The sequence below is a fragment of the Phoxinus phoxinus genome (assembly GCF_949152265.1).
Source record: "Phoxinus phoxinus genome assembly, chromosome: 2".
Classification (NCBI taxonomy): Eukaryota; Metazoa; Chordata; class Actinopteri; order Cypriniformes; family Leuciscidae; genus Phoxinus; species Phoxinus phoxinus.
In genome coordinates this window covers 41,393,225-41,413,441 of record NC_136877.1, presented here as the reverse complement: position 1 = coordinate 41,413,441, position 20,217 = coordinate 41,393,225, and the positions used below count along the sequence as shown (strand labels likewise).

At 35.0% G+C, this 20,217-nt stretch overlaps 1 protein-coding gene across 1 annotated transcript; it reads left to right on the top strand.

Moving 5' to 3' along the window:
- Positions 1-511: 511 nt before the first annotated feature.
- Positions 512-11,954, top strand: mthfs (5,10-methenyltetrahydrofolate synthetase (5-formyltetrahydrofolate cyclo-ligase)). Its single transcript, XM_079638207.1, has 3 exons — positions 512-793; positions 2,924-3,188; positions 11,083-11,954. The coding sequence occupies exons 1-3, from the start codon at positions 683-685 to the stop codon at positions 11,304-11,306; spliced, it is 600 nt and encodes a 199-aa protein (XP_079494333.1). The 5' UTR covers positions 512-682; the 3' UTR covers positions 11,307-11,954.
- Positions 11,955-20,217: the final 8,263 nt, after the last annotated feature.

The following is a 20,217-nucleotide window of genomic DNA, read 5'->3' as shown; positions in this document are numbered from 1 at the left end:
GATATGAATCATACAATAATTAGTCTGAATTATAATATAAATTAATAATAAAATCCTCTCATCATGTACTCGCTGTCACCCTAATGATGTTACAAACACATATACTTTATTATTTTAATGTGTATTTTGTGTTGTGTGTTTATGTGAAACTATTGGTACAGTCATCTTGGCCAGGACTTCCTAGAAGAAGAGATTTTTATCTCAATGGGACATATTCCTGGTAAAATAAAGTCCACCAAAGGTTGGGCAAATGGTCTGTGCCAAAAAAGAGAAGGGCAACTCAGGCTGTCAGTCCTTAAAAGTCTGGCAAAAATCCTATTATGTGTCCCACGGAATAAATTAAAGTAAATCGAGTTTGTAACAACATGAGGGAGGGTTTTCAAAAGACTTTTAATTTGGGGGTGAGGCTTTTCCCTTGAATGTTTACCTTTCCTCGAAAGGCATGAGCTGTAAACTGACTCCGCCCACTCAGGATGGCTAATCCATTTTTACACTGGTCACGCCAACTCAGGACGACTAATCTATCCTGTATGAATAGATTAGAAGCACATGTGCAGACTCCACTGATGTTATCACTTTCTCACGAGTTAATAATTAATTGAGTTGCTACAATGATTACAACGATCTGTATTTTAATGTGTCTGTTTGCAGTCTGAGTGGATTTGAGCAGTGCAGATTCATTATGGCAGCTTTGCGTGCAGCAAAACAAGCTTTAAGAAGAGAAATCAAGAGTCGAGTGGCTGCAGTGAGCGATCAGGAGAAACTCAGACAGTCTCGAGTTGTCTCACAAAAGGTAAATGTCATCGATGTGTCAGCTGAGCGACACGATCTTTCAGGGGTCTTGTAATACGGAACAGTAGTTGGATTATACTTTTCACATATAGACGCGCTAGTTGGCTACTTAGTAACTTTATATCCACCATAAAAATGTTATTTTGTTGCAAACATTTTAGAGCATAGCAAATATGCACAAATACATTAACTTCTTATTATTTATAATGTTGAATATGTAATGTCTCACTTTTTTTCTTTCTTTTTTTAACGTTATTAACAACTATTTTACTACCACCAATTTCCTTTTGAGATTTTGGATATAAAATAAGTCGTATTTCTGCAGATGACTTTTGCACCGAGTTTTCCTGGTCTCATACCTGTTCTTTTCTTTTCATTTCTTCTTCAATGGCTTTACCTTTCTGTCCCTGTATAGGGACAGTTTTCACTGAGGTTTTCAAACTTTTGTGCTAGGGGTGTTGGTGGAAATGTTTAGAGGAAAACAAAAAAATAAATACATTTAAAAATAAGATAATAATAAATGTATTTAAATAAATATAGGCTATACAGGTCGGTTTCTTCAAGCGATTTGGAGACGTTGCCACAGTTCTACTGGATTTAGTCTGTCTCAGTTTTTTCAGTTTCTTCATGTAATGCCAGATGGACTCGATGATGGTGAGATCAGATCTCTGTGTGGATCATACCGGCTGTTGTCAGTCTCCTTGTGCATACAAAAATCTTACTGGATTATAATGGTTGGAAATGTAAACGTAAATTGATTATGTTTGGAAATGTAAACTGATATTTCCTACGGACACACTACTGCAGAACATTTAAATGACTGGCTTAAACAAAAAATTGTGTGCGTGTGAAAATACTAACGTGCCTAAGACTTTTGCACAGTAGCTACTGTGTACATATATACATATACATACATGCGCGCATATATGGTCAGAATTATTGGAACCCATGGTAAATATAATCAATGAATGCTGTGAAAATAAACTTGCAATGTTTATCCTTTTGATCTTTCATAAAAAAACACACACAAAAAAACAACCTTTCATTAGAGTAAAAGTAATGAATGTGGGAAGAAATTCACATTATGAAATAAATGTTTTTTCTCTAATACACATTGGCAACAATTATAGGTACCCCTAGAAATTCGTATGAGTAAAGTCTCTGTATATTTCCTCTTCATATTTACAGTTTTTAGCCCACCAGTGACTAGGAACATGAAATTGTCATTTCACAAGAGTAAAAATATGAGGAAACATGAAGGCCAAATTCCCATAATAATCCATCATAGTAAAACCAAAGAATAAAGTTCTGATGTGCAGAAAAAGATTGTTGACCTTCACAAAACAGAAAGTAACTGTAAGAAAATAACTAAAGCATTGGGAAAAAAAATCCAAATTTCTACCATCAGGGCAATAATTAAGAAGTTCCAAACAACTGGAAATGTTACGAATCTGCCAGGAAGAGGACGTGTGTCTTAATGCACGGTGAGGATGAACGTTTGAGTGGCCAAAGACTCTTCAGGGATCACAGATGTAGAATTGCAGAACAATAGTTGAGTCTTGGGGTCAGAAAGCATTACAAATATATAATAGGTGCTCTAAATCATCACAAGTTGTTTGGGAAGGTTTCAAGAAAAATCCTCTGCTCTCCTTTAAAAAAAACACACACATTCAGAAGTTAGACTTCAAACAGGACCTGGTTCTGTGGTCAGATGAAACTGAAAAAAAAATAACTTTTTGGCAGCAAACCCACCAGATTGGTTTGGTGCAAACAGGGATAAAAAGGCTTTATCCATCCATACTGATCCAGATCCATACGGCTGGATCTTTAATGTTGTTAAAGTCAGAGCTGTTACCTTGGCAAACGGTTGCAAGAAGTATTCAATAAAAGGATCCCATTAATTGTGGTCAATGTGTATAGGAGAAATACATTATTTCATAAAGAGATAAAGAGAGACATTACGTAATTACATACAGTATCATATATGGAGCAAAATACAACTAAGAAACACGGCCTATGTTACTGTAATCATATATAGCAGTAAAACATTTATGTTAAGCATGTTACAAAATAAATAAATGATTGTAAATATGGTTTGTGTTTATTAACTACTATCCAAACTTATGTCTAGTTGTTCAGGCATCCCAAATACCTGTCCAGCCAGCGTGTCGCTGTCTTCCTGAACATGCATGATGAGGTGCGCACAGAGGACATCATCAAGGACATCTTCAAGAGGGGCAAAGTGTGCTTCATTCCCAGATACTTCACCAAGAGCAGTCATATGGACATGTTACGACTTCAAGACATGGAGGACATGAACACGCTGCCCCTCACGTCCTGGGACATCCGGCAGCCAGCAGACGAGGACACCGACAGAGAGGAAGCCCTAGATACAGGTGGGTTAGACCAGAAGATTTAGACAATGGACCTGCCCTATAGAAACTTGTTTCTGCCATGGAAAAAAAGGGTTTCTCACAAAAGTAAAAAAAAAAAAAAAGTCAGAATTACGAGTTATAATCTTCTAATTGTGAGAAATAAAGTTGGAATTGTGAAATATAAACTCGCAATGGTGAGAAAAGTCAGAATTGGAAGATTAAAATTCGCAGTTACCTTTTTTAATTGCAAGTTTATATCTAAATTCTGAGAAAAATGTCAGAATTGCGAGCTATAAACTAGTAATTGTGGTAAAATAAGAGTTCTAAACTGAACTGCGAGAAATAAAGTCAGAATTGCAGGATATAAACTCACAATTCTTAATGGGTTTTTTTCTCAGAAGTTCAGTTATAAACTCAGAATTGCAAATTCTAAACAAACATTTGTCAGTATATGAAATTCAAATTGTGAGATAGAAAGCCACACTTACCTTTTATATATCTGTGGCAGTTTCCGTACTACCCTCTTACAATTTTTTAAATTACGCGTAAAATAAAAAGCATGTTTAAAAAACAGCCGAATGCTGCACATTTGTCCAGATATTGTGTTGTTGACTATATTCTCAACCTAATTCATACTTTTAGTTGGAACTATTAGCTGATTTATTGCATTTAATTTAGTCTAAAACACAGTTTGTAACATATATTAAGGTGAGGGGAAGTGATCCCATCAAACATCTGTTAATTAATTTACTTAAAAACAGGGAAAACAGCCAAAAGGCCGTAGAAGGTCCGAGTGAAATACTGAAAAAATACTTAATAAACTCAAAAGTTCAACAAGGCAAGGAGCTCACACACATAATACACAAACGTTTTGTCATTGCATTTGACCTTTAAATAAAGTATTGTTTGTAAGAAATCTTCTACTATTATGTGTGCGAGCTCCTCTCCTTGTTGGACTTATTTAATTTACTTGTAATAAAATGTGCAAAAATAAATTCAAAATACAGCACACATTCGCAAAGCTATTATAATTGATAATTATATCATATATATTATAATTATAATGTGAGGAAAGTGTTATAAAGGTATGAAGTGTGGAAAAGGAAATGTATTGTACCATTAGATGGTGCTCTCACCCCACAGGTTCATTTGGCTTCATATTCACTTCTTACAGTATAATCAGATTTTGATGCTTTGTATAATAGAACACAATATTTTGCATCTAAACATTAACATTAGGATATTTATTTATTTACAGTTTGATACTGTAATATTGCATATTGTGGTTGAGCATTTGCACAAGATAGAAAAGGTGGGTTACTGCATTGCAGTGTTATAGACTACACATGCTGACTAGTAGTAGTAGTTACACCAAACTGCTCGAATCATGTTTTTTAAAGTCCCTTATGAGTTTACGGCTTAGAAATAGACTAAAAGACCACATCGGCACCTAGTTTTACTGTAATCCCAATATATTCTCTCTTAATGTGTGATTAAAGTCATATATCAAACATGAAATGCACTTTGAAACAAATTTCACTTCCATAATTTTTTTATATTTCAATGAATGCAGAAATTGCTTCATAAATTGATGGTGAAAAGTGGGTAATACCAGAAGGGAATCAATCAGGTGGTTAGAGATGGTGTATTTGTTTCTTTCGAATAATATGCCCCAATGAATCATGCACAATAAGCCAGATATCTGTATTAAGAAAATAAATGTTGAAATTGAAGCATTAGCAGGAGGTTTAATGAGTGTATTATTTCTTCATTAATGTGTGATTTAGTAGGCTAATTGACACGATTGTTTATTGTTAGACTCGTGTTGTATATTATGTTATAGTGCCTGAGTCAGGAACTTACCATCATATTTAATTTATTCCCCCACATTTAATTGCTGTAAGTGAATTATGACTCATAAATCATGCTGTTTCCTGCACACATCTAGTATTTATGGGGTTTGTGACTGAGGACTGTTTATGTTTACCAAGGACGTGCTTTTTTTTTTTTTTTTCGAATCGTCCTAATTTTTCATCGATACAACTGTACTGTTTACTTTATCTCTGTAATTTATCATCAGGCTAATTATAGCTTAAGTCAAATCTTACGTTTAGCAGAAATGCTTGTTTTATAAAGCAAATAGGAAAGAAATCACCCCGTCTCACTGTGTCGATGTGGTGGAGAATATAAACTAGGCAGATCTGAGCAGGTGTTACAGGACGGCAGAGGCAGACCAAAGCCTCTCGCCCCTGTTGAGTAAGTAATAACTCTGAGATTAAAGTCTGTGTGTTTTAGACACACATTTGATGGGGTGTTTGTGTATATGTGCATTAAAGAGAGAGAGGAGCGGATGAAAAATACAGCCATTCAGGAGAAACTGCGATAGAAATGGGGGTTGATATGTGAAACACGCATGGGAAGGGGTGTAAGCGCACTGAACTGTCCCAGTGTGAGAGGAAGGTGGGTGTTTTTGTGCATTTTGTTCCCGCAGAGTGAAACCGTGACCTTGAGCTCGGGACATTCTTTGGACTTTAATGCTACTTGCCTTTAAAGTCAACATAAAAAAAAATAAAAAAAAGACCTTACTTGTTTTCCTAGGCCCGTTCGCACCAAGGACGATAACAAATTAACTTATATTTTTAAAAATCTTTCTAAATATAAAAGAATGGCAGAGTCCACACCACAACTATAATGATCACGACACAATATTGATAACAATATTGTTGGAATCAGTTTGAGAAAAAAAATGTCCCAGTTGATAAACGATAAAAACATTGACAGCCAATCAGAATTCAACCTGCTTTAAGAGCTTGAGTATACGACAAAACTGCAGTGAGTGCTTATAATAAACCGAACGATATTGTCCGCTGGTGTGGACGCTAATATAGTTATCGCAAATGCTATCTTTATATTTATTGTTGTTGGTGTGATTCAACGGACCTTTATTGTGGATAATTCATCAGTGCACGTTATTCATTTATTTTAATCTAACCTCTGAAATCACTTTCCTTTATATAATATGAACTTTATTATAGCTATTTAGATTTTTTTTTTAGGTTATAGGGTTCCTCCTACACAGTTTGGAAAAGTATGGAATTTGATTTGAGTAATTTCCAGGTCTGGATAAGTATAGGAAAATATTTGTGTTTCGAGACTATTCAGTTTTCTAAAATATAAAGTTAAGAATTTCTAAAAAATAAATTTGTCTTGCAAGCAGGTTATATATAATCATGCAGGTTATAAAGCATTTTAGGTTTCGTCTCATCATGTAAGCGCATGGGGGGGTCAAATAAAAATGTTACAGAGTACCGTACTATATACCAAATATAATGCTGAAAATAATGCTGTATGAACCATTTTAAATATGGTCTGAAAAATCTACAGATAGGTTTGGAAATTTGATTCTGGAAAAGTATGGAATTTTGAAAAGAAAATGGAATTCCCTGAGGTTAATATTATGATTAAGGTGACATTGATTTTAAATGTTGCCAACAAAAAGAAATGAAAGAGAGCTGAGACTAGATGAAAATGTCAGGTGTGTGTGTTTGAAGGAGGGACAAGCATTGAATCTGTGTGTGTAAACTGACCAATCTTTGCACGCTTGTATTGGTAGTACATCACTGTGACACTAAGTACTAACAAGACTGAATGGTTTGAATCCACCGAAGTGCACTTCATTGCCTATCTGTTGGTGTGTCTGATTGAGGTGCTCCGATAGCATTTAATACCGCAATAACACTCCATACCTGTCTTCCCTTAAGGTCAAACGGTGCCGCTTGTAAATCAACAAGTTTTTATGAGATTCCAACAAACATTTGGACTTAATGACCTGTGCTGTCTGGTTAAAATGACTTTCACATTTCCGTTTGCAGTTGTAAAAGCATCTCATAGATGCAGCTGTTAGTATTATGTATGAAATGAGTCTCGCACAAATGTGGCTGTTGAAAAATGTGTGTATCTGTGTGTGATAGTTTATTAGAAGCGAGTTAGTTCCTGATATTAAACACCGTTACTTCTGAATTAGGGATTTTTCTAATCAAAATCTATGATATAATATTGCTATCAATATTATAGCCTTTAGGTTTGTTTATCATTGTATATTTTATTAATTTATAATTTATTTAGGTAGTATATTAATTTTAGTTGTAAGTACCATTTGTGGATTACTTGTATAATGTTATTTAATTTTTGTAATGCACCACCGTTCCAAATTTTGAGGTCATTTAAAATAAAAATAAAAATCTGCTCACCAAGGCTGCATTTATTTGATAATATTTCACAATATTACACAAATATGTTTATATATATATATATATATATATATATATATACAAATATGTTTATATATATATATATATATATATATATATATATATATATATATATATATATACCTTACAAATACCTTTTTTTATAGTTTTTTTTGTTGTTGTTGAATAATTAAAATGTAATTTATTACATTTTGTAATTTATTGCTGCTTAATATTTTTGTGGAAATCTTGATACACTACCATTCAAAAGTAAGTGGTAAGTAGATTAAAAAAAGAACAAATCAATACTTTTAAATAATCAAGTTTGCTTTAAATTGACAGTAAAGGCATGATATAAAAATAATTATATTTCAAATAAATGTGTTTTTGAACTTGAAATCAAATTATCAAAAATGCATCAGTTTCAACAAAAAATATTATGCAGGACAAATGTTTTCAATATTGATAATAATAAGAACCATTACTCATTTTACTGTTCACTGTTTTTACTGTATTTTTGATCAAATATATGCAGCCTTGGTGAGTCTGAGATCTTAATTATTCCAATTATTTGTTACTTTTGCTCGGTAGTGTAATGTATATATAGTTTATAAAAAATGTATTTAAATGTACTCATTTTAATTTTAAAATACATATGTATATATATAAAATATATATGTATTTACAGCAAAAAGAGTATTGCAGAATATTCTCAATTTATCTCTTTTATCATTTTAGCAGCACAATATGACTAAAGGTTTATCATTGGGAAAAAAATGAAAGCAATCATAAAAGCGTGCTCTTCATCTAATGTGAAAAAAGAAAAGGAAAAAAGCTGTGGAATCCCCATCGGCAAACTCCTGTGTTTCTTCAGATCCTTTCTACTTCACCTTTTACACCAGAGGATCGTGAACTGGGATCGGCACATAAATAGATGAGATGAAGAGATAAAAAGACAAGAACAATTTTTGAAATCCAGCAAAGAACTGATGCGCTTTCAGATTGAAACCTTGAGCAATTTGGCGACAAAACGGGGATTGATTTGGAGGTATTGGACAGTAGGTGTTGCTCTGAGATGAAGCCTGCAGGCCTGAGAAACATGTTTTGCAGAACTGGTCAAAGAATAGGATCTGTGATGGCTTGTACATTAAATACCTTGTCTTGTTTATATTGGAGATGGTCTAATTGGTTCAGGCTCATTAATAACACTTTTTATTTAAAGCGACTCTTTACGATTTGTCAACACAATCGTATGAGTTGAATAATATGTATGTAATAATTCTGCGTAGATACATTATTAATGACTGTTGAAGACAGGCTTATTAGAACAGAGCCGAGAGTGAAATATGGAACGAGGTGCAGGAACAGGCTGCAATTGTGAGATCATTGATATTAATATTTAATGGTTTTGCTTGTGTTTGAAATTCAGTACTCGTAACATATTTCATGTAAACCATATATCAGACTGTCTGGCCACTGTCATTTGTTTTATCTTCAAAATTGGCAAATTTGTAAGGCCTTTATATCCAATGGGCCTTATGTAGACAGAACGTAAATCCTTTTGTACTTAAATCAAGTACAATTTACATACATATGCATTTACAAAAATGCAGAAAATCATTGATTATTCATGAATGCTCATTAGAAATGTAGAGTTCTTTTGGCTACAGCAGAACACAGATCTATTTGTATTGAACTGAATGCAACATTTATGCAACACTTCTGCACATATGGGTTCACAAACAGTTAATGCAGGAATCCGCTCGTGTTTTAGGAGGCTGGTTGTGTGAATTTAATATGTAGTGTTTGTTTGCTTCTCTACACAAGCAGAAAGTAAAGTCATTTGTACATAAGTTGGTGTATGCAGTTCAGAGACCGTTTACATACTAATGGATGTATGAATAATATGCATAAACTGGTTCCACTTGCCTTTCTTTTGCAACAAATTGGTTTACAAACTGTTTACCTATACGTTTGTTCTACTCATGGTTCCAAATTGTGAAATGAAACTGTATAGTGTTTTTGGCTACATGATCAGTGCTTGAATCCATTTGTAAATAAATAGTTTGCGTACATATGGATTTACGGATGATTTGTACAATTTGTTTGAGGCCCAAAGAGTGATTTTGAAATGTATAGTGTATATCTTATATCTATAGGAGGATCTTTGTTGACATCTTTGTACACATGCGCGAGTAGTTGTGTGGCAACAAAACAAACAGTATGGTGGGCTGTAAAGACGCGACGAGCACTTTCAAGAGAGTTAGCGGGCGAAATCCACAACATATAAGCACTTTAACATCTTAAGGCCGGAGGAGGTTTGGAGAGAAGCTCAAAATTTGTATTGGTGACAAAATCAAAGTTATTCAAAGCCCATATGAGATCTGGGATGACAAAAAACGTTGGTCCGACTCGCCCGTGTCTTGGCCACCAATCTGCTGGGGAGACATTTATTCTTATTTAATAGAAACCCCTGGACCCTTCACTCATGAAAGATTAAAGGCTTTCAAAAGTCTGGAGGCCTATGATTATTTTGTTTCTCGAAAAGTTGGGCCGGTCTTTTCTGCCAAACAGAAAGCAGTGATCGTGCTAAAAGACACCTGAATCAGAACGCGAAAACATATGACTCGGTTGATTTGACTCAGTTTTATTTAATTTTTTTATTCAATCTTCTATAAATACATAGTTACTAAGATTAACCATGAACAAATGAGCCTCACAAACTCGATCAGAAGCTGCAGGAACTTCTTCGGAGCGTCCAGGTTCAATCGCCTAATTGCACACAACCACTTCATTTCTTTCGTTTTTCGCGATCCTTTTCGGATGGAATTCGAAAAAACGTTTTATCAGGTCCCCAACGAGCCATACATTCGACCACACAGCAAGAGTGAACCATCCTCTTGTCTAAATCCTCCTCCAAACGTGCAAAACAATCAAATTACAGGTATCTAGCGGTGTTTCCTGTCACACGATTCCCATGATGCAACGTGACAAACATAAACAATGACATCACAAAAGATCCGCCTATACGCAAGCGAACCTTTGCACTGCACTTTTTACATACAAATGGGTTTATAAACAGTTAACAGAAATGTGATCACATTTCATGAGGCTCGTTGTGTGAGTTTGAAAGTAGAATGTTTTTTGGCTATGCATAGACTGCAAAACAAGCTTTCTTCCTCGAGAGGTTCAATGTCAGAATAACAATTATTTCAGAATTAAATTTTTAGTTTAAATTACATTTTACAATGTTTTTATTGGTACATTCTTGTATAATACCACATTTATCCACTAATTAGCTGTCATTGCATCTGCAACTATCAAGTAGCTAAGTCAGAAGTAGACATGCATTGGTTATTATATCTGTCAATTAGGAAATATGCATGATGCATACAAATAACCAGAATATGTTTGCAAAAAAAACAGAAAAGAATGTGGATTCTCTTAAACACATGTATCTTTCCAACACCTGTCTGTAAGCACTCAGATGTTAGTCTGTGCTGTCTAAATTTCTACTTAGTGAATATTTGGCTTCTCTGCATGTTTTTGGTTCTTAAGAACTTAAAATTCACTGTATTGTGCTGTAATTTGAGCTCCAGAAACAAATCTGCATAATCCACATAATCTTATTTAATTACTGTCTTTCCTTTCTAATTTTGTTACAGGAGGACTAGATCTTATCCTCATGCCTGGTTTGGGATTTGATAAGAACGGGAATCGGCTTGGCAGAGGAAAGGGTTTCTATGACACGTATTTGGAGCGCTGTAGGACGCACCCTAAGGGAAAGCCGTACACCATTGCCTTGGCTTTCAAAGAGCAGCTGTGTGCTGAAGTCCCAGTGGGTGAACATGATATTCTTATTGATGAAGTCCTCTATGAAGATGAGTAATGAACTGGACCAGTCGGACCATGATTTCAGTGCTGTTGATTTGAATTCAAAGGATTCCTAACAATATGGATCCTGTTGCTGAATGAAATGCATTAAATCTCTTTGAACGCAATCCATATTCAAATCCGATAATGTTTGCATGCAGACTCTTTTCAGAAAAGCTTCGAAGTATCTTTATCAATAGCAGATTTACCAAACTCTGTCGTTCTTAAAAATAGTGATTCTTTATTGGCATTGATGGTTCCATGAAGAACCTTTTAACATCCATAGGATTTTTTTTTAAATTCCAATATAGGAAGAAAAAGGTGCTTTAATTTTATTTTATACTTCTTTAAAGGTTCTTTGGGGAACAAAAAGTTGTTCTTCTATGGTGTCACTACAAAAAACACTCATTCAAAAGCTTTTTAAGAGTATACCAACAGGCTAAATATGCAGTCTGTCCTGACATTAACTCTTTCCCTGCCATTGATGACATTTTTTGTCATTTATGACAATGCTTCCCTGCCATTGACGTGATTTTCCGGTTTACTTTGTTTTCAGTTATACAGTAGAGGACGCTATTATGCATCTTCTGAAAGAGTACTGAATCTCCAGATCAAAATACAGGCAAAAAGGAGCAGAAACAAACAATACAATTATTCCTTATGCACGTTGTAGTCTCTCTCTCTTTTTTTAAACAAGATTTTCTCAGCTTTTTGTTCAAAATTAAGTTTTTTTTTTTATAAAAATGACCCATTTTCAACCCTCATGAAGTTAGAATTAATATATATATATATATATATATATATATATATATATATAAATATAAATATAAGCAGAGGCTCTGTTCTTTCTTTTGATATGTTGCATGTTCAGATATTTATACAAAAAAAATATTCTAGGGCTCCTGCAGACAGAATTGCAAGCATAGCTGTCAATCACAATGTTACACCCCATTTTATTTATAGTATCAAATAACTAACTAAAACCAAACTTGCTATAGAAGAACAAACACTTGAACATCAAAAAAATTTTTAAGAGTAATTCGATTTGGCTTGTGTACCGTTCGATTACATGGAGATGGTATGTTTTATGACTTATACTGCAGCCAACCACCAGGGGTCGATCAAAATGTTTTGGCTTCACTTTTCATGATGTGTGTGGCACACTTGGTTACAGCATGTTTCAAAATCATCAGGACAGTTTTTTATTTTTAAATTCGTCATGAAACAGAAGTTGCGACATGATTTTTTCATGTATTTTTCATATTCCATATTGTGAATTTATCAGAGTGAAACGGCTTCTCAAACAAGAAAAGATGGAGGGCGGGACTTCTGGAATCGATTGGATGGTTGTGGTTTGCTATTGGTGGATCTCATGTGAGTGACAGGTTGTCCCGCCCTCGCACCAGTAAACATGTCAGAGAAGAGAAGTGATGTCGCTGTGAGAGGGTGAAGTTGTTTTGATATAGATTATGAGGACATAATTATGTGTTTATGTGAAAAAATTATGTGTCCGGAAAAATTATTCGTAATAAACACTGCAATATTCCATTAAAAAATGTTTTGTCCATTTTTACTTTAATCTTGCAACTCTAAATACATTTCAGAATGTTGACGGTATAAACCATTATCAGTAATAAGTTAAATTGTACACACATGGACTTCTTGTATGGTACATTTAATGGTGTTTTTATTTATTTTTGAAATCTGTGTTCCTCAGAAAAAAAAATACAGCATGCGGTATGGGATGAGGGTGATTAAATAATGACATAAGTTGCCATTTGGATGAACATTTTCTTTAAAATAATCTTCTCTACCTGATCCTTTCTTGATTTCATTTGTATCATGTTCCTGAGAGGCTTTATCTCCGGGGTGTCCAAACGCAGTCCTGCAGAATTGATCTCCAACTTGCCTCAACACACGGTCTTGATTAGCCGCTTCATGTGTGTTTAATTGGGGTTGGAGCCGAATTCTGCAGGACAGTGGCCCTCCAGGACCGAGTTTGGACATCCCTGCTTTATCTGTATATCTCCCAGTCTTTTATATGGGATCTGCTCATCGTGGAGGACTAATCAATCTTGCTTCATTAGCTCATGTGACCAAACTTCAAATAGAATATTCATAGTATTCTATAACTTTAACCACTTGAACGCTATTATTGATCAGTGATACTGGCCAAAATATGGCTGATTTTGGCTAAAATAAGTCTTCGCTCAAATGTGCATTTGAATAAAATTAGTTAGAAACGGCTTTCGACATCGTAAGCTGTAGAAGCGTTGAGACTTGCCCTGGTGCTCTTTATTGACAAACAGCATGTGAATTAAGACGGGCATAATGTGCAGTCTGTCCTATGGTCTGTCAATGACTCTCTATAGTCCCTGTGACACTTTCTTCTGCTTTCCCTCCCCTTTATTCTCCAGATGTCTCTGCGTTACAGTGAACATGCTGGGACAGACTTGTCCTGAAATTCTACATTTCATTGGTTATTTCTTTGTTGATTGGCAAGAAAGTGCATTCTCCCAAAAATATGTTCAAGACTGTATAGCTTACACGATCTTATGTTTTGATGAGTTATAGATGATAATGTATTCTTATTAAAAAAATCAATAGACTATACAAGCAAAGTGTTTGGGAAATTAAGGTATTTTTTTTTTTGGAAGTTGTTTCTGTTGATTTATTATATGGGAATGTGAAATTACACACTCGCTGTTGAAATTCAGCTTTGCCATCCCAGGAATTAATTTATATTATAATAATAGAAAACAGAAATCTTAAAATTATAATATTTCACAGCATTACTGTTTTTACTGTATTTTTCTTCACTTTAAAAAGAAGAGTTCCCCCAAAATAAATTAGTCATTGTTTATTCAGCTTCAGTCATTCCAAGCTTGCATGATATTCTGTTTCCCATGTAACACAAATTTATATATTTTTTCTATATAATAGTCATATTGACACTTTGGTAAAACTTTACAACTAAAAACTTACTAACAGTAAGCAGTATATTCCTACTGTTATTAATGTTAGTTAATACAAATGTTCATATTAGTTCACAATGCATTAACTAATGTTAGATACAACTTTTGATCTTAAAAAAATGTATTATTGACATTTACATTAACTAAGATTAATAAATGCCACATTCACGTTAACTTAACTAATATTAACAATTGAAACCTTAATGAAAAGTGTTACCAACATTTTATGCCGTTTTTTTATTTTATTTTGTGTGTGTGTGATGATTCTTCAAAATATCTTTATTTTCTATGGAAATAAACATGAGAGCAAGCGGGTAAATAATGAGAGCTTTTCATTTTGGAGAACTGTTTCTTATAAGTTCAGCTGAATACAGTTTTGGCTTGTGGCATTTCAGCCATTAGAAATGAATCTCCCACTATACATACATTTTAATTGTGCTTTTATATCAAATATATTCAGAATACTCATGCCTCTGAGATGGAGAAGAAGGTGGAAAGCAAACACTCCCACACCTGAACTGAGGGAAAACAAGAGGTTATAATTGCTATGAGAACGTAATGCAGATAAGTACTTCTGTGTGTAATCAATACACTTAAATCAGATGCTGCAGTAAAGAACAAAAACAGGATGCACACAGTTGCACAGAGCAGTTCACAACGACTAAAGGAACAAGTATTATTGTGCCTTATTTTGTCCTTTTCAGATGATGAAAGAGGTAGAAATTGGAGGAAATCATGGAGTGCACTTACACAAATGACTCATTCTGTTCTCAGTGAATTCATAAACCAGTGTTCAGTAAGTGCAGACTGATGCTGCTTCATGTAGGACATTATTATTAAATCATACATTGATTGTTTTGTATTTCAAAAACAAACTCAAATTTATGTGTTTTGTCCATTGGGTGCTGTGGTTACTTTTAACAAACTTTTTTTTTTTTTAGATTTCACTAATGATGCAACAAATATAGGCTAGATTAAAAGTGACTGTAAATGCATTTAAAATGTAAAAAAAAAAAAAAATGAAATGAAATGAAATTAAATGCTGTTCTTTTGAACTTTCATCAAAGAATCCTGACAAAAATGTATTTCCGTATCTGCCAGAAAAATAAGCATAACTATTTTCAACATTGATAATGATAAGAAAAGTTTTTTTCTGAATCCAAATGGAGCAGTTATTAAACAAAACAAAAGAGAGCTATCTAAACAAGAGTAAACTAAACAGTTTAGGCTATAGGGGACAAGTGCAAAACAAAAGTTTGTTGAGTATTTGAACCTCAATGCTAAGAAAAATTAGAGGGGGGGAACAGAATCCGACGGCAAAAAAACAGCTGTCGGAATCCGTTCCCCCACCCTCATTTTGAGAGGTCTTGATGAAGTGGCTTAAAAAAAGGCTGATTCAATTTTTTTGTGGATGGAGCTTAACTGCCATCAGTTTAAAGAATATATTTTGCCTTTTAACCATGATAGGAAAGTATGAAAAAAAAAAAAAGAAAACGATAACCCGGGACCTGTCGTCAAAATCCCAAAAGTATGAAAAAAAAAAACTGAAAAAAAACCGATGACCCGGGACTTGAACTCTGGTCGTCAAAATCCCAAAAGTGTTAAATGTCAGTGCTTAGACCACTAGGCTATAGGGGACAAGTGCAAAACAAAAGTTTGTTGAGTATTTGAACCTCACTGCTAAGAAAAATGAGAGGGGGGGAACAGAATCCGACGGCAAAAAAACAGCTGTCGGAATCCGTTCCCCCACCCTCATTTTGAGAGGTCTTGATGAAGTGGCTTAAAAAAAGGCTGATTAATTTTTTTTGTGGATGGAGCTTAACTGCCATCAGTTTAAAGAATATATTTTGCCTTTTAACCATGATAGGAAAGTATGAAAAAAAAAAAAAATAACCGATGACCCGGGACCTGTCGTCAAAATCCCAAAGGTATGAGAAAAAAAAAAAAAAAAAAAAACGATGACCCGGGACTTGAACTCTGGTCGTCAAAATCCCAAAAGTGTTAAATGTTATTGCTTAGACCACTAGGCGATAGGGGGCAAGTGCAACAAAAGTTTGTTGAGTATTTGAACCTCACTGCTAAGAAAAATGAGAGGGGGGGAACAGAATCCGACGGCAAAAAAACAGCTGTCGGAATCCGTTCCCCCACCCTCATTATGAGAGGTTTTGATGAAGTGGCTTAAAAAAAGGCTGATTCAATTTTTTGTGGATGGAGCTTAACTGCCATCAGTTTAAAGAATATATTTTGCCTTTTAACCATGATAGGAAAGTATGAAAAAAAAAAAAAAAAAACGATGACCCGGGACCTGTCGTCAAAATCCCAAAAGTATGAAAAAAAAAAAAACGATGACCCGGGACTTGAATTCTGGTCGTCAAAATCCCAAAAGTGTTAAATGTCAGTGCTTAGACCACTAGGCTATAGGGGACAAGTGCAGAACAAAAGTTTGTTGAGTATTTGAACCTCACTGCTAAGAAAAATGAGAGGGGGGGAACAGAATCCGACGGCAAAAAAACAGCTGTCGGAATCCGTTCCCCCACCCTCATTATGAGAGGTTTTGATGAAGTGGCTTAAAAAAAGGCTGATTCAATTGTTTTGTGGATGGAGCTTAACTGCCATCAGTTTAAAGAATATATTTTGCCTTTTAACCATGATAGGAAAGTATGAAAAAAAAAAAAAAAAAAGATGACCCGGGACCTGTCGTCAAAATCCCAAAAGTATGAAAAAAATAAAATAAAATAAAAAACGATGACCCGGGACTTGAACTCTGGTCGTCAAAATCCCAAAAGTGTTAAATGTCAGTGCTTAGACCACTAGGCTATAGGGGACAAGTGCAAAACAAAAGTTTGTTGAGTCTTTGAACCTCACTGCTAAGAAAAATGAGAGGGGGGAACAGAATCCGACGGCAAAAAAACAGCTGTCGGAATCCGTTCCCCCACCCTCATTTTGAGAGGTCTTGATGAAGTGGCTTAAAAAAAGGCTGATTCAATTTTTTTGTAGATGGAGCATAACTGCCATCAGTTTAAATAATATATTTAGCCTTTTAACCATGATAGGAAAGTATGAAAAAAAAAAAAAAAAACGATGACCCGGGACCTGTCGTCAAAATCCCAAAAGTATGAAAAAAAATAATAAAAAAATGATGACCCGGGACTTGAACTCTGGTCGTCAAAATCCCAAAAGTGTTAAATGTTATTGCTTAGAGCACTAGGCTATAGGGGACAAGACCAAAACAAAAGTTTGTTGAGTATTTGAACCTCAATGCTAAGAAAAATGAGAGGGGGGAACAGAATCCGACGGCAAAAAAACAGCTGTCGGAATCCGTTCCCCCACCCTCATTTTGAGAGGTTTTGATGAAGTGGCTTAAAAAAAGGCTGATTCAATTTTTTTGTGGATGGAGCTTAACTGCCATCAGTTTAAAGAATATATTTAGCCTTTTAACCATGATAGGAAAGTATAAAAAAAAAATAAAAAAAAATGATGACCCGGGACTTGAACTCTGGTCGTCAAAATCCCAAAAGTTATAAATGTTATTGCTTAGACCACTAGGCTATAGGGGACAAGAGCAAAACAAAAGTTTGTTGAGTATTTGAACCTCAATGCTAAGAAAAATGAGAGGGGGGAAGAGAATCCGACGGCAAAAAAACAGCTGTCGGAATCCGTTCCCCCACCCTCATTATGAGAGGTTTTGATGAAGTGGCTTAAAAAAAGGCTGATTCAATTTTTTTGTGGATGGAGCTTAACTGCCATCAGTTTAAAGAATATATTTTGCCTTTTAACCATGATAGGAAAGTATGAAAAAAAAAAAAAAGAAAACGATAACCCGGGACCTGTCGTCAAAATCCCAAAAGTATGAAAAAAAAAAAAAAAAAAACGATGACCCGGGACTTGAACTCTGGTCGTCAAAATCCCAAAAGTGTTAAATGTTATTGCTTAGACGACTAGGCTATAGGGGACAAGTGCAACAAAAGTTTGTTGAGTATTTGAACCTCACTGCTAAGAAAAATGAGAGGGGGGAAAAGAATCCGACGGCAAAAAAAAAAGCTGTCGGAATCCGTTCCCCCACCCTCATTTTGAGAGGTTTTGATGAAGTGGCTTAAAAAAAGGCTGATTCAATTTTTTTGTGATTTTTTGGAGCTTAACTGCCATCAGTTTAAAGAATATATTTAGCCTTTTAACCATGATAGGAAAGTATAAAAAAAAAAAAAAAAACGATGACCCGGGACCTGTCGTCAAAATCCCAAAAGTATGAAAAAAAAAAAAAAAAATGATGACCCGGGACTTGAACTCTGGTCGTCAAAATCCCAAAAGTGTTAAATGTTATTGCTTAGACCACTAGGCTATAGGGGACAAGTGCAAAACAAAAGTTTGTTGAGTATTTGAACCTCACTGCTAAGAAAAATGAGAGGGGGGGAACAGAATCCGACGGCAAAAAAACAGCTGTCGGAATCCGGTCCCCCACCCTCATTTTGAGAGGTTTTGATGAAGTGGCTTAAAAAAAGGCTGATTCAATTTTTTTGTGGATGGAGCTTAACTGCCATCAGTTTAAAGAATATATTTAGCCTTTTAACCATGATAGGAAAGTATGGAAAAAACCCCCTAAAAAACGATGACCCGGGACCTGTCGTCAAAATCCCAAAAGTATGAAAAAACCCCCCCAAAAAAAACGATGACCCGGGACTTGAACTCTGGTCGTCAAAATCCCAAAAGTGTTAAATGTCAGTGCTTAGAGCACTAGGCTATAGGGGACAAGTGCAACAAAAGTTTGTTGAGTATTTGAACCTCACTGCTAAGAAAAATGAGAGGGGGGGAACAGAATCCGACGGCAAAAAAACAGCTGTCGGAATCCGTTCCCCCACCCTCATTTTGAGAGGTTTTGATGAAGTGGCTTAAAAAAAGGCTGATTCAATTTTTTTGTGGATGGAGCTTAACTGCCATCAGTTTAAAGAATATATTTTGCCTTTTAACCATGATAGGAAAGTATGAAAAAAAAAAAAAAAACGATGACCCGGGACCTGTCGTCAAAATCCCAAAAGTATGAAAAAAAAAAAAAAAAAATGATGACCCGGGACTTGAACTCTGGTCGTCGAAATCCCAAAAGTGTTAAATGTCAGTGCTTAGACCACTAGGCTATAGGGGACAAGTGCAAAACAAAAGTTTGTTGAGTATTTGAACCTCAACTGCTAAGAAAAATGAGAGGGGGGGAACAGAATCCGACGGCAAAAAAACAGCTGTCGGAATCCGTTCCCCCACCCTCATTTTGAGAGGTTTTGATGAAGTGGCTTAAAAAAAGGCTGATTCAATTTTTTTGTGGATTGAGCTTAACTGCCATCAGTTTAAAGAATATATTTAGCCTTTTAACCATGATAGGAAAGTATAAAAAAAAAAAAAAAAAAAAAAAAAATGATGACCCGGGACTTGAACTCTGGTCGTCAAAATCCCAAAAGTGTTAAATGTTATTGCTTAGACCACTAGGCTATAGGGGACAAGTGCAAAACAAAAGTTTGTTGAGTATTTGAACCTCACTGCTAAGAAAAATGAGAGGGGGGGAACAGAATCCGACGGCAAAAAAACAGCTGTCGGAATCCGTTCCCCCACCCTCATTTTGAGAGGTTTTGATGAAGTGGCTTAAAAAAAGGCTGATTCAATTTTTTTGTGGATGGAGCTTAACTGCCATCAGTTTAAAGAATATATTTAGCCTTTTAACCATGATAGGAAAGTATGGAAAAAACCCCCAAAAAACGATGACCCGGGACCTGTCGTCAAAATCCCAAAAGTATGAAAAAACCCCCCCAAAAAAAACGATGACCCGGGACTTGAACTCTGGTCGTCAAAATCCCAAAAGTGTTAAATGTCAGTGCTTAGACCACTAGGCTATAGGGGACAAGTGCAACAAAAGTTTGTTGAGTATTTGAACCTCACTGCTAAGAAAAATGAGAGGGGGGAAAAGAATCC

Bases quoted from the DNA above. Each gene is read 5' to 3' on its own strand.
- mthfs (XM_079638207.1), top strand. From the start codon at position 683: ATGGCAGCTTTGCGTGCAGCAAAACAAGCTTTAAGAAGAGAAATCAAG. The intron at 794-2,923 runs GTAAATGTCATC...ACTTATGTCTAG, and splicing joins CTCGAGTTGTCTCACAAAAG to TTGTTCAGGCATCCCAAATA. The intron at 3,189-11,082 runs GTGGGTTAGACC...ATTTTGTTACAG, and splicing joins AGAGGAAGCCCTAGATACAG to GAGGACTAGATCTTATCCTC.